The 15,382-nt window shown below is 36.9% G+C and overlaps 1 protein-coding gene across 5 annotated transcripts in view; it reads right to left on the reverse strand.

Moving 5' to 3' along the window:
- The window catches only part of CRB1 (crumbs cell polarity complex component 1), a 282,711-nt gene that overhangs the window by 42,572 nt on the left and 224,757 nt on the right, over positions 1-15,382 (reverse strand). For 4 of the 5 annotated variants that reach the window (XM_050765223.1, XM_050765201.1, XM_050765191.1 and 1 more), the window contains 4 exons: positions 13,806-14,353; positions 12,194-12,359; positions 5,916-6,822; positions 2,825-2,953 (listed from right to left, as the gene is read on the reverse strand). In XM_050765223.1, the coding sequence (XP_050621180.1) occupies positions 2,825-2,953; positions 5,916-6,822; positions 12,194-12,359; positions 13,806-14,353 (1,750 nt within the window). Of the gene's footprint in view, positions 1-2,824; positions 2,954-5,915; positions 6,823-12,193; positions 12,360-12,699; positions 12,835-13,805; positions 14,354-15,382 lie in introns of all 5 variants that reach the window. The other variant, XM_050765233.1, reaches the window with a different exon arrangement.

Raw genomic sequence — 15,382 nt, forward strand, 5'->3', positions numbered from 1 at the left:
GTTCCAACAGCCAAGCATAATTTCTGAAATCTTGAGGTAGAATGACTTTCAAAAGCCAAATTTTCCAAGACAAGTGACATCAATTCTCAGGTAAATTGAAGTTTTCTTCTTCCTGGGACGTTGTCATTTTTTAACCTAATTTTCCACCAAGAATTTGTTTTTCTGTATATTCATGGATTAAGCCACCAATCATGTATTCAGTCACTCAGTGGATATTTAACACATACTATGTGACAAACACTCTGCTAAGACCTTGGGATAGAACAGTAACTAAAGCGGCTATTTTTACTTTTGAAAATTTGTATAAAATCTTAGCTCTTCTTGATCTCTACAGTGCAGCTTATAATGTTGAAATTTGATGTAAACAATTTTTAATTTTCCTTTATTCTTTCCCTCACCTTCCAAAATGTAAAACTTGCACGTATGGGCCAGAGACTAATCACTAGGCTCAAAATGAAAGGGGATGAGGTAGTGGGGCAAGGCCAGCCCAAGGTATAAAAGAAAACAAAGATTTCTTCCAAGAAAAACACCTCCTTATCCCGTTGGATACCAAGCATAGCTGAGACATTTTGTTTTCCTTTTTTGGCTTATGCTTCTGGACTGGAGGGAGACTTCTCTGATTAGATCTGAGCAAAACTTGACAACTCTCAGAAGCCTGCCAAGCATTCTCGGTCTTGGGTGGGCCAGAGTGTTCACATCATCCATCATTCAAAACCTGTCAGGATGACACTAATTTGGAGGTTTAATCAAGGCAGGAGAGAAGCCAATTTATTTGAGGATAGCTTTTCAATATCCTTGGACGCAATGGAAGTCACATTTCCCTAGGCCATGGGAGATAGCCCACGATTTTCTATTTTCCCCTAACTACTCCATCACTTTCTCACCTATTTTTCTGTTGAAACAGTCAACAATAGATACACATGTATTATCAGCATCATTGTCGTTTTTATTAGAGGTTAATTAATGCATAGAAAGTAATAATAAATCTATTAACATCCAGTCAATTAAGTAATGATGGTGAAGGACTTTGAAAGCATAGAATCTACTGAACACAGGTTCAATGTTTTAGAAATATCTAGCGTCACGTAAGTTTTTCCAGTAGAAAAGCCTCCTGGGAAAATAAGGAAAACTCTAAGCTTTCTTTTCTTTCTATGTTTCAAATATATTTGAATCTAAATGCCAAATATAAATTTTGTAAACTAATAAATATCAGAGGACACTGAAATGTTTGTTGTAAATAGAAACAATGTGTGAGTGGCAGAGAAAAATAATCCAAGGTTTTGGATGAGTTCTATGCATTGTGCCATTAGGCAGAAACTGTGATGTCCAACCAGGAAGCAACCCGCACTTGACAATAGTGGAATTACTCAGAATTAATGACAAGAAAATATTTGCGATATTTTGAAAGATACATGGAATTGGAATACAACTGAATGGTCTCAGTTAATAAGTTGCAGAACCAAAACTGGCGCAACAGAAAGCAGAATGTGACTCAAGGCTATCTCCTTCCATGCACATATAGACTTGGAATGCCTGTACCACACAGAACCAACCACAGAAGGCAGGCTGCAAATAAAAGAGAACGTTGGAAGGGTAAAATGCAGGTGCACCCTAGACTCCCCGCTGTTTTGTAAAGGTGGCAAAATATCTGTATCTTTGTGATGCAAAAGAGGCCAGCTAAAAACCAGAAAATTCAAGTTAATCCAGAGGGCACTTGCCAGAGAGCACTCACATATCCATTATTTTATTAACTATGCTTATGGGAAATATTGATTCAGTCAAAATATCTTTGTCAAATACGTCTGAGCTTAGTTTATTTGATTTTTTTAAATGTAGGAAGTTTGATCAGAGACCACTGTGTCTTACCCTGGATGACACATGAGATGGAAGAACATCTTTCTCATTAAAAAAAAAAAAATGTGGTGAGCAAAGATTTATTCCTACAGTTATGCTGGCACATCAAATAGAAGAGCAGAGGCTTTGAAGGCAGCTCAACCTTACTGCAGCATACATGTGGACAGGCCCTTCATACATCACTTAACCTCTCAGCCTCAGTTTACACATATGCAAAATAAAAATCATAAAACTTTCCTTACAGAGCTATAAGAATTAGAGACGGGATTTGTAAGGTGCGTGGCACAGGTTAACTATTTATTATCTGCTTATATAGTATCTGTATTTTATAGAGCCCTGGTTCATAACTGTTTTGGGGACATACATCCCTTTGAGCAGCTGATAAAAGCTATTCAGTATGCATTCTTTCTACCCCTGAACTTACCCCTAGCCACTTAAATACATATTCTAATTTTCCTGTATTTTCAGCAGGTCACAGATGCCTGAAGCCATTGACCAACTCCATTTTAAGAATTCCTGTATGAGGTGAAGCGTTGAAGAATTTCTCTGGGAAAAGTAGAATCATATGGATAAGGTATATATACTTTTGGGTTGTAGGCAATTCTATGAGGCAATCTTTTAGTTGTAATTTATTTTACTTCTACAGCAACCATATTTGTATCATGTATTAGAGTTAGTAACAAAAAAAGAGACATGAATTCAGAAGTACTTACAAGAAAAAAAATAGCACGTTATACATTTTTTAAAAAACATTTTCCCTATTTGAAGTTTTGTCTAATAAAATGTTCTCTCCTTTGACCTAAACTGTAGTTTTTCTTCTTTTTATTGTTTCACTCTGTGTGAACCTCTATTTCAGCATAGATTTTCCTATGGGAACTGAGATAAAAAATTAGAGGAGAAAATGAACATTGAGTAATCCCATCATTCTTTAGCCCAGAGTTCTCTTCCAGAAAGCTCTAATGTGACTCACCGTTCTCCAGTAAAACCTGGCCGGCACATACATTTTAATTCAGCCTGGAACTCTGTGCAGTTGCCTCCATTGTAGCAAGTGAGATTTGTCTCCTCATTCCCACAGACTGTTGAGGGTAATCTGCTCTGTCTAGAGAGATAAAAGCAACAGCCACAGCTGTTCATCTTGTTCATCTCATTCAAGAAAACTTTTTTGATAAATTCATCTATGTAGTCAGTGCCAAGCTAATTAAGTACTCAGGCTGGAGGAGCTACAAATGCTTAATTGTGCTGCATTATACAAGAATCGCTTTCTCCAGTAAAAAGCTCCTGCTGGAGGGTTCTATGACAAGCATGGCTATACATCTTCCATTTCTACACAGTTTTCATTTGTGAGATAAGATCTATGCCATGGGGTGGCAATAAATTTTGGGTTGGAAAAGAACTTGCTATAACTAGATTTGCTGCTGCTTTGCTAATAAATCAATAAAGGCCATAAGAAAATTGCATCTCTACAAAGGCCAGGAAAGCAAGGACAGCACTCTAGTACCCAAGCACTCATGTGATTTCTCTATTGGCTTTCAGAGCTGAACTCCAGTTGCCCTGCCAAGACTTGCTGCTCCCTATGTAATAATTCACAGCTTCGAAGAATGCAAGCCAAATGCTGTCCAGGAGCTTTGTATATAGCACACGATGGTAACTGCATGTGAATTCAGAGTGTGGCTCTCTGGTATGGCAACAAAGCTTTACATGTTAAAGAATCCTTATAAAAGGTGGAACAAGTATTAGAAGCTAAGCAGAACTTCACTGTTAGACAAAATCTAGTAGTGTGAAGGGACTGATGTTTAAAAGGAATTTAATAGTGTTGCTTAGGCCCTTTGACCCACTGTGTATGTGCATGGCATCAGATAACTAATAAATATTCAGGAAGTGTAAAATGAATTGAATTTTGCTCCTGTTGTGTGTGCTGCAGCTAATGTGGATAGACTAGCTAATATGATGCTAAGTGTGTCTCTTCCCACAAGAGCTAATCAATTCTACTTTAAAAAGAAGATATCATAAAGACTTTTCAAAAGAGTAAAAAATGTCAACCAGCTTTGAAAGAGGTCAATTAGCAATGCAAATATGAAGCTTTGTATACATCTTGGTTTTAATAAACAATTCCTGAATCTCATTAGAAGGTACTTTTGAGGGCTTTCGTCTTTCAGAACTTGACTTTGATGAATTAGGCAGAAAGGAATTCTAGAGAACTACTTACTAGGGCCTATGTGTTTATTTTACTCATCAAAATTCACAGTGAAATGTACTGAATTTGATCCAGAATTCTTCTTGCTTTTAAACAGGCAGGTTACCTGTTGGGAACACTTAGCACCTATAACGGTGCCTTGCTTTCTCAGGCTCAGAACAACAGTAACTGTTAGGGAGAGATGTACAACTTCGTATAGGCATGCCTACATGTTATGTTTGCCAGGAGATTCATGCAATTAAGGTACCACCTCTGAATTAGTGTAATGTCTACAGGCTGCCAACCCATTCCAGGTGTTCTTGCCGAAGTTCTGGAATGTATTACTTGTTAATAATAACCCTCTCACCTCCCCATAATGACTCAATTATTTAGTAAATTTAAAGCGGTGTAAGTTGTAAAAACAATAATAACTTCTTACATGGAAATACTGAAGCAATGTGACTTAGAAGAAAAATACTCTTTCTTATCTCTGTTTATATAGCCTGAAATGGAGGTGGTTACAAGAACTAAAATACTGCTTTTGTAGTTGTAGAAAAATGTGAAATACTTTGAAATGGGCAAAGAATATCACTGCGTATTCTTTCAATGCAATACTGGGTTTATATAAAGGACCATCTAGGATTATCCACTTTTGCAGTGGTCTGCGCCTTATATTTTCTTCGCTAAGCTATATTACAATTCTGTAAGTTGTAAAAAACAACATTAATATGAAAATCTTGTTTATCAAAATGCAAATTAATTTATCTGTAGTGAGCCGTATAACTGATTATCACACTATAGAAAAGATGACTTCAAATACTAGTTTTCTTGCCCTATGGGATATTAAACAGTTTTGTATTTATTAGTAAATTCATTCACTCATTTTTGTTTGTATATATACATATACATATTCTTTAGATTGTCCTTTGAATTAGTTTTTATATCTTACTAGTTTCCTCAATAATTAATGACAAAATAATTGAAACATTTATTTTATATTTGAGAATTATAATACCACTGTTTTGAAATTACAGTTGACCCTTGAACAACACATGTTTGAATGGTGTGAATTCACTTATATGTGGATTTTCTTTCACCTCTGCCACCACTGAGACAGCAAGACCAACCCCTTCTCTTCCTCTTTATCCTAATCAACATGAAGACAATGAGGATGAAGATCCTTGACCATCAATTTCCGCTAATGAATAGTAAATATGTTTTCTCTTTCCTATGATTCTCTTAATAACACTTTATTTTCTCTAGCTTTCTTTATGGTAAGAAGACAGAAGAATATGACACACAAAATATGTGTTAATTGACTATGTTATTGTTAAGGTTTCTGGTCAACCAGGCTGATAGTTACGTTTCGGGAGAGTTAAAAGTTAAATGTGGATTTTCAACTACACATCGGCACCTCTAACCCCTGCATTGCTCAAGGGTCAGTTGTATACTTTAATGTACTCTTTTCGGGATTTTATAATATTTACCTGCCTGAAATAGCCCAGGGCATTATTTTAGCAATAGAAGTCACGCCTTCCCTAACAATACTACATTTCTGCTTTTGCGCTTATTGTAAATGTATTTGTTTCCCAAGGCCTTGAAGCTGTCAGACCCTGGGGCTACAGTTCATGAGACACATTTTCACACAGATGACTGAGAAAATATTTTGCTGAAAGTCTGACTTAAACACTACCTTTCTGACTTGTAGAATATCGTAGTGTATGAGATCCTGTCTTAACATGAGCAAGTTGTGATGGAAGTGACCAGTGTTAGCCCTGTTCAGCACAGTATATATGTATACCTCGAGGAGACAGCATTCCAATTTGACAAGAACAGTGATGCAGAGTACAGCTTCAAAGACCAAGCTTCATATGGACTTTATGCTCACCTGCAAAATTTTCCTGTAAAATTTCCGAAACAGAGGCAAGAATAGCCATTAGTATCACTAATGCAGGTGGCTCCATTTGCACACTGGTGACTCTGGCAGTTGTCTATATCCACTTCACAGTTCCCACCAGTGTATCCAGGCTCACATGTGCAGTGGTAGGCTGCAACTCTGTCAGAGCAGTTGCCATGGATACAGGGATTTGAGAAGCATTCATCAGTGTTGAGTTCACAGTGTTTCCCTGACCATCCCAAGGGACAGGAGCAATGATAAGAGCTATAGATGTCTTCACAGTTTCCTCCATGCAAGCAGGGGTTGGAGTTGCAGACACTTAATTGCAAACACCCAGTGACCACTGAATTGGTAGAGATTTTGAGAAATTGCTCTTCCTGAGGTTTATTAGTGAAACCATGAACATTTTCAAAGTAAGAGAGATAAATGCCTCCGATTTCTATTGTACTTAGACACCCTTGCAGGCCCTTTATATTGTCAATAGCTCCATCACCCACATAAATATCTGTATTATCCTTCAAAAAGTTGAGGCTTCCAGTAGCAATTGTGCTGGTCACAAACGGTGTTTGGTTGTCCACTTCCATTTGCCACCTGGAGGTCTGGGACATCGGGTCTGTCATGGAAAGAGTCACTTCATGCCACATGCCATCATTCACTGACTGCAAACTTGTCAGACTTAGCATATAAAAGCTGTTGCCACTTTGCAATTGAAAGAATAATCTGGAATCTTGAATGCTAATATTAAGAAATTCAGGCTCTTTTTCTGCATGCAATATTATTACATTTGCATCCCTTGTTCTGAAACCGAATGTGATATTGGTGAGTTCTCTGGTAATATTCCCATTGCTTCTGAACAATATTTGACTGCTTTGTTCATTAAAAACAGCATTTGCAATACCTAATGAGACAAGATGATAATAATCAGCAACTTTATTAAATCTATAGTTTGCTTCATTACCTTTATTAATAGTAATGATCATCGTGTTAATAACATTGCACATTGACTATCTGATACATGTTACATACTGTGCTAGGTGCTTTTATATTATTCCTAATATCAAACTTTTGAATACAGGTATTATTATTAACCCCATTTTATGGAAGAAGAAGTTGAGACTCACAGAATTTAAGTAATTTTGTTCATGGTGATGTAATTAATAAATAAGAAAGCCAGAATGTCAAACTTGGATGGTTTGGTAGCAAAACCAAAACTATACATTTCCAGTGAAATCCTAATGCATGCCAATTTTTGTTTTGCATTTGCTCCCACAAATAAAGCATTGATAATTCATTTTACACATAAATAAACTGAGCCAAAAGAAATCGCAAATCTAGCTTGGTGACACAGAAAATTAACCGTGGAGTCTGGCTTCTGATTAAGCTGAAGAGTAGGCAGTTAAAAGTCGCATTTCAAGTGACTGATTTACTTACCTGGTAAAACTCCAGTTATTTAACAAGCTGCAAATTCTGTATCTACACCCAAGTACTTTCATATACAACCATATCAATTGCTCTCCCACTATATGTGAGCACAGCACTTTGGGCAATCCTATTGCATTTCTCTATTACAAACTTTTTCCCCATACTGCAAGACGATTAGCGAGCAACTTGTTCTCTCTCTTAAAATATCGAATTCTATCTCAGCTTATGATCTCACATAATATTTTCTTGAGAAAACAGAGCTACCTCAGATATCCATCAAATCTGTAAACCCAATATTATTTGGATCCACACTGTATTCTATCCTGCTGTAATAGATGAACTGTCTGTATTCCCACCAATGTCAACTCTACCAGTTATGCCCTGGGTCCTACTGATTTTCACCTTTTAAACATATTATTTCTCTATGCAATCTTTTTCTTTCCTTCATAATCATTTCCCCTTCCATTTTGCTGTTTCCCATCGATATACAAATATGTGCAATTGCTTTAATCTTAAAAAATAAAAATACATGCAAAACAGTACCCTGACATCCCCCAATCCTGCTGCTTTTTTGTCGATTTTCTTTACCAGCAAAACTTCTAATAGTTTTATATCCCCATTGTCTCATTTTATCATTCCTCATTTTCTCTTTTATATATGCCACTCAAGCTTTTGTCCCAGTCACTTCACTAAAACCACTTTCGTGGTTACAATGAATGAACTCCACGCTACTCAATGCAGTGGCCAATTATCTATTCTTATTGTGTCACACTTTTCAGTAGCAAATGACCTGAAAACACTATGATTACATTATCAGGCGCTACACCCAACCACCATCATCTTTCATTAACACTAATTACTTCTTAGTGTCCCTGCTTCTGCTGCTCTGCAGATCAATATAACAACCACTCCTTAGTCAAACTCCATTAGTTAGCATCACATCTAAAAAGAAATCCTAAACATAACCACAAGAGTGTCCATGATCTGAGTCAGTTGTGGGTGTAACCTCAGCTATCTGGGAGGCTGAGAAGGGTAGATAGCTTGAAGTCAGCAGTTTGAGACCATCCTGGACAACAAAATAACACCCTGTCTCTTTTTTTTTTTTTTTTTTTTGAGACGGAGTCTCGCTCTGTCGCCCAGGCTGGAGTGCAGTGGCGCGATCTCGGCTCACTGCAAGCTCCGCCTCCCGGGTTCACGCCATTCTGCTGCCTCAGCCTCCCGAGTAGCTGGGACTACAGGCGCCCACAACCGCGCCCGGCTAATTTTTTGCATTTTTTTTTTTAGTAGAGACGGGGTTTCACCGTGGTCTCGATCTCCTGACCTTGTGATCCGCCCGCCTCGGCCTCCCAAAGTGCTGGGATTACAGGCGTGAGCCACCGCGCCCGGCCGACCCTGTCTCTCTTTTAAAGGAAAAAATTTCATGACAAAATTCTGTCATGTTAAAAAAAAAAAATCTACATGATCTGACCTCTGATTAACTCTCCAATTCCAATTCCTACCACTCTCTTTCTCATTAACATGCCACAGCCACAGTTTTTCGCCATTCATTGAAGATACACCAAGCTTGTTCCCAATGCAGGCCTTCTACGCTTGCTGTTACTTATATCTGGAATACTATTTCCCCAGATCTTCTTATACTTGGCTTTTCTGAGTGTTAATATCTCCTCAAATGTCGCCTCCTCTGAGAAGATTTCCCTGACTATCCGAGTTAAAAATACTGCCTCCCTGCATTCACTGTCTATGCTTAATTTTCTTCATAGCTCCCATTACCACTTAAAATTATGTTTATTTGTTGACTTGTTCCTTGACTGTCTTTCTGCACTAGGATGTAAGCTTTATGAAACCAAGGATCTTCCCTGCCTAGGTTATCACTAAATCCCTATGCCTGTGCCTGTGTGTCCCTGATGTATAGTAGGTGCTCAGTAAACAGAATTAAATGAATACTCTATGAAAATAACTCCATCCTGTATCCTGAAAAGTGAGATAATGATTAGAAACCACAGCAGGAGAAAATTTCAGTGTATCATTCGAGTGTATTATTTGACTTAATTAAATAAGTCAATTACCTTGATCTTACTGTTTTTTACTCTGTGTGTGTGTGTGTGTGTGTGTGTGTGTGTGTTCAATCAGCTTTGGAGAAGAGCAACAAGTGTTTCATTACATGTTTTTTAAGTAAATGTTAAAATGAAAAAATCTCATTAATTCTCCAACTCTGAAATGAAGACTATGGTCTATAATGCTATATAAATATATTTATTAACTCTGCTGAGCACATTGAAATCATGTCTTCTGATCTGGGTAAAAACCACGATATACATAACCACTTTTGCACTTCGCCTTTTCTTTGGGGAACTTTGCCATAATAAACACACCTGTAATTAAGGTGAGTTGTAAATGTTTAAATCTTGGTACGATACGGAGATAGAGATGATTATAGCCCTAAAGGCAAACTCAGGGTAATGTATCAGCTGTACTCTCAAGAGTACCTTGTTCCATTAGACTTAATCTTTTCAATATATTTTCCTTGGAAAGAAAATATAATAGGGTCATAAGATCACATAAAATTAAAATTATATAGAGTAGTAAAAGTGAATTCTGGGTTAATAGCTATCAATTAGAAAATTGATTTATAATTCCTATTGTACACCTCCTATTTATTTATGTTTTCTCTCTTCACTAAGTTAAGCTATACTTTAAAAATGCTACTGGGACTTTTTGGGTGTGTCTGAGCTGGACTTACTACTGTTTTGCTATCGGCAATGTTGTAGCAGTAAAGGTTCACTTCACTTCTTTCTGACACGTTTGTCCAGCTCCTAAACTGCTTGATGTGTAGATTGCAGAGCAGTGTGCATCAGGGCTATTGTTTTGGGGCTGCTACTGTTTTTAGAAATCCTATTCCTTTTTCCTGTGAAAATATTCAAAACGATTCGGACACCAGGTAGAACACAGCTGAGACTAACAACTTTAGTACTTCTATCAAAAGATCAACAGTAAAACTAATAATTAAGAAATTATTTTAGAATAATAGAAGAAGTAGAATAATGAAAAAGTATCATTTAAAATTTTGTGCCTCACTAAAAACCAATTTACATTCTTTATGCCAAGTCATCATGTTTTCTTTACATGTGTAGTACATATTTCTTAAATATGAAACATAAAAGTACACATATTTTTCTAGAAAACTTCCCCAAGTGTACATACAGTGTAATGTACTTCATACAGGTCTTTTAAATAATATGATTTTGAAGTATAGAAACATAAAAATAAATACATTTTTCTCTTTTTCTCAGTTACTTGGGGGCCCAGTCTAGATAGTATGTCATTGCTACTGACCTTAAGCCAAACTATCCTCTAGTTCCATTCCATTATATTAGTGCAGTATTTTTATTTTTTTTATTATTATTTTTTGAGACAGGGTCTTATTTTATTGCCCAGGCTGGAGTGCAGTGGTGTGATCCTGGCTTACTGCAGACTCAAATTCTTGGGCTCAAGCAATCCTCCCACTTCCGCCTCCTAAAGTGCTGGGATTATAGGCGTGCATCCAGCATCCTGCATGTATTTTTTTTTATAGTAAGCAGATAATGTACTTAATGTCCACAGTAGTTAAGTGAAAATATTAAGTAAATTTGAAGAAAATAATATCAATTTATTTAACAAATATTTACTAGCAAGAAACCACATAGAAAATTTTCTTGCCTTGTGAAGCTTATATTCTCATGATGAAAGAGATCATAGACAAATATATCAATGCACATGTAACAAAATATCAAGGAACAATAAGAGATATTAATAAAAACAAAGCCAAGTTGGAGGATGTTTGTATAGAAACCTAAATGAAGTGACAAAGGTGACCTGTGAATCTCTGGGTTAACAGAGTTCAGGAGGGAGGTGGTGGTGTGTGGGCCTGACTGTATGGTGTAAAAGAGAGAATGGAGTGATAATGTTGGAAGCATATTGCAGACAACACATTAGAGGGTTTTTCTTCTCCATATTCTTTAAGGCAGAGAAGTGGAATGGTAGCTGGTAGGAATAGGAGTGAGGGAGTGTCAAAGGAAATGTTTTGTAGTGATGGAAAAATCGATACTGGTGTGTGAGAGAAAATTTTAGGAGCACAATCTTTGAATAAGGGGAGGAAATTAGAATTCAGTGCAAACATAGAGGGTTGGCTATAGACTGGACTGTGCATTATTTGAAGTAGGTGAGAAGACAGAATATAAATAACAGTATAGTTAGCGGGTGGATGTGTCAAAATGGTGAATACTGTATAGTATTCAAATTGCTAACATTTGGAAAAGTGTGTTTTGTAATGCAGAAGCTGGACAGGAAAACCTTTCACAATGAGGGAAAGTCTCATAGCAAACATTGAGTGCCTAACATGTTTATTTACACATAAGGTCACAGAATCATCACAAAGAAACTGAAAAAGTAGAAATTGTTCTCTCTATTTCACAGGTGAGGAAGCTTTAGATGATGGAGATCACATGAATTGCCTGAGGCCTCATAGTTAATAAATGACAATGTGTAACACGCACATATTTATTCTGTGTTCCCAGTAATGAGGGAAGGAAAGTCAAATATTACCTTGCTAATTCTTCTTTAGGAAATCAGCTTTAAATGATTAAGCATCTAGGTTTAGTGTTGCTGTGACCTCCATTTCCTATCCAGACACCCACCAAAGGCAGGATGAGGCAAGAGGCCAGTCAGGTTTATTAGCCTACTCACATAGGGGAAACAACCATAGATTTTAATAAGCTGGCTTTGTCTATACTCTTTTTCTGTGTTTGCTCTTGGAACAACTCAGATGTCCCAATTTAACTGGCGAGATGATAGGTTTGAACTCTACCTACATTCAAATCCTTGAAGCACCGGCTGGCACTGGGCTTCGTGAGGACACGGGCTGAATCCACACCACTGAACCTCCTCACAGGCTTTCCCACTCATGTGGGCAGGACAGGAACAGGAGAAGTCATCCCACAGGGAATGGCAAACACCTCCATTGCGACAGGGGTTGGACTGAGCGGAAAAGAAATCAAAGGTATAAAAAGCACTGGCAAATAAATAGAAAAATGTTGAAGGTAAGACCACATACCTGTTATTTTTAAAATGCTAATTTCCCTGCATTTCTACATTTTAAACTTTTAATATCCATTGTTAACTAAATAGAATGAAAATGACTATTGCCATTACCAACTGCTTTCTAAAAGAGCAGAGTGGTGGCTGAGAGAGAAAAAAGATATAAAATTGATCTATAGCACAGGGAGGATTTTTTCAAGTATAGCAGCATCCTCTGTAATTTACAAATTACCAGACACTTTTCACATGCACTAATTATCATTTGAGGAAGGATTCTTACTCCTGGTTTTACAGATGATAAAAAGAAGGTGTTTCCAGTTGCCCAAGATCCTATACAGAAGCAAAACAGTGAAACTTGGTACCTAGGTCCTCTGGATCCCAACTCATTGATTGCCCTTCCCACACTGATCTGCCTCTGAATCACAGACATAGTATTATTATTTGAGTTTTCACAAGCTTGCTCACAAAAAGTATTCAAAATGAAAGTATTTAAAAAGAAATTTATCAGAGCATGGACTGTCTTTGTCTCGGGTCTCCTATTAACATATGATTTAAGCTAATTATATAACCTTTCTAAACTTCAGTTACTTTATCTGTAAATAACATACATTGGGACAACAACAATGCCTGCTTTCCACTGTAGTCCTTCAATAGAACTAAATAGATTAAGCCATGTAAAATACTGCCTAGTTCATTGAAAACGTTCCATAACAATGTTACAATAATTCATTTGTGTATATTTAGAACCAAGCTTAGTGGAGGGCCATAGTTGGAGCTCAACAAATGTTCAACACATAGAAATGCATTTCCCTTTTTCCCTTTGAAAGGTCATGCAGAGCTGACAAGTTCTTGTATTTAAGCAGCTCTTAGAAGAGTACATAGAATATTTAAAGTAAAGCATGGGCTTTGAGAAATTATATTTCAGAGGATTTCAACTACCAGAAGGAAATTACCTCTCAGATTTCTCTTGTTGTTGCTGACTTAATAAAAGTTCAAAGCAGTAGTAGCTGGGCATTTAAAATAGAGTTAACAATATCATCCAAAAAGAGTTAATTCAGTTAAACCTCTGGGGAGCCATTAGGAGTTTAGGAATTGAAATATTATTATACTTAAGTAATTTGATTTTGTGAGGGTGAGAGAAGTCTATAGCTGAAGTTATTTTGGTTAATTAAATAGATCATGATGCCAATAAGATCAAAGCCACATTTCTATGCCTCAATGTAAATTTCACAGTCTTGTTGGAAAAATATAGATGAAATATCATTCTATGGTGGTGGGTCAGTAACATCATCTTTATACAGAAAGAATGGTTTTATTAAGTTATCTTCTTAATAAAATAAAAGTTTAACATATATTATATACCTAGTTTGTATGAGTAATCATTACCTTGCAGCTGTTGTCTCCAGGACAGCCTTGGGTTACATTGACAAGAACTGGTTTGAGAGATACATTATTTGTTGAATTTGGAAAGAATTCCAGATTTTGGTTGTTTAGTCTTACATCTTGGATACAGCCTTTGAAGAATCCACCATTAAGTTCAGTCTCCTGCTTGTCAGGTAGGCCACCAATGTAGATGACATCTCCCTTTTGGATTTTCCATGTAGAAGCAGAAATAAATCCTAGGTTTTGTGAAGATTGATACAGTTCAATTTTATTTGGCTTGATTTTCAAAGATATCAAGTGGACATTTCCATCATTAAGAACAAATTTTACTACTAATTTGGGAGAGTTTGGAGTCAGCATTGCTAGTCTGCCGTGCTCTAGCCAGACACGGATATATTGATAAGTGCTGTTTTCCAAAGCTAGAAGTAAGCCCGATGGTTGAAGTGTTCGGACAAACATGGAGAGGCTGACGGTGTCTCCATAGCTCTCATCAAGAGTAAAGACAACATATCCAGTGGAGTCATTCTGGCCAAATCTGCCTGCCACAAACTCTTCAAAATAGAGGAGGAGAAAAAAAGAAAAAGAAACATCTTAAGGCTCAAAAGACAGAAGGGATGGAAGATGAGAATTATACATTTCACAAACACACACACATGCACACACACATACACACTCATACACAACTTTTAAAGTTCAGGACAGGCTTACTTAATAGAATAATGATTTGGCCTCTTTCTGGATTTCTGAGTATACTTTATCCCTAAAATAACTATATTTTGGTTTGTAGTTTACACTTGAGGCCCACTGATCACAAAACAAACCAAAAAGATCTCTGCAGTGATAAACTAAAGAATCTTCCCTTCGCTGCCCTAAAATATGGGCCTTAGTGGTGGTATATCAGACACTACTGTACTCCAACTTGGTGGAAGAAATTTTCGGACAAGAGGAATTCATGCAACCTCTGCAAGCAGACTGTGCAGGCAGTCATAATCTTTGCTACTTGGAGGCATGCTGAAGCACACATGTCATTAAACTTAATTATTCTTTGTAAAGAAATTTATTAGAGCCTGAACTGTATTTGTCCCAGGTCTGCTATTAACATGTGATTTAGGCTAGTTACATAACCTTTCTAAACTTCAGGTTTTTAATCTGTAAAGAACATAAATTGGGACAACAGAAATCAAGAATTAGATGAGTAAATCTTCTCTTGGGATGACATCTCACATAAGAGGCAGGGCAGTTGAGCAAGGAAAAAGAAGGACCCTTCCTTCTGTGGTCCTGGTTGGGTGTAGGAGAGGCACAGGAAACAGAGAAGTAGGGGCAAAGCTGAGTATGAAACCCACGCAGCATTTCCTGTGGTCAGAGGAGTTACTGATGCTCATATGTGGCAATGCTATTGATGTGCATCGCCTCAAGAAAACTCTTGAGATATATAAAAATAAAAACTGACATTGTAAAATACGGGTGATATGGTAGGAAGAAAACTTCCCATCCTCACAAAGCTTACATTCTAGTTGGAGGAAAGACACCAGATACAGATAAGGAAGCAAACTGTATAATATGTCAGATGGTGAGAAATC

The sequence above is a fragment of the Macaca thibetana genome, chromosome 1 (assembly GCF_024542745.1).
Source record: "Macaca thibetana thibetana isolate TM-01 chromosome 1, ASM2454274v1, whole genome shotgun sequence".
Lineage (NCBI taxonomy): Eukaryota > Metazoa > Chordata > Mammalia > Primates > Cercopithecidae > Macaca > Macaca thibetana.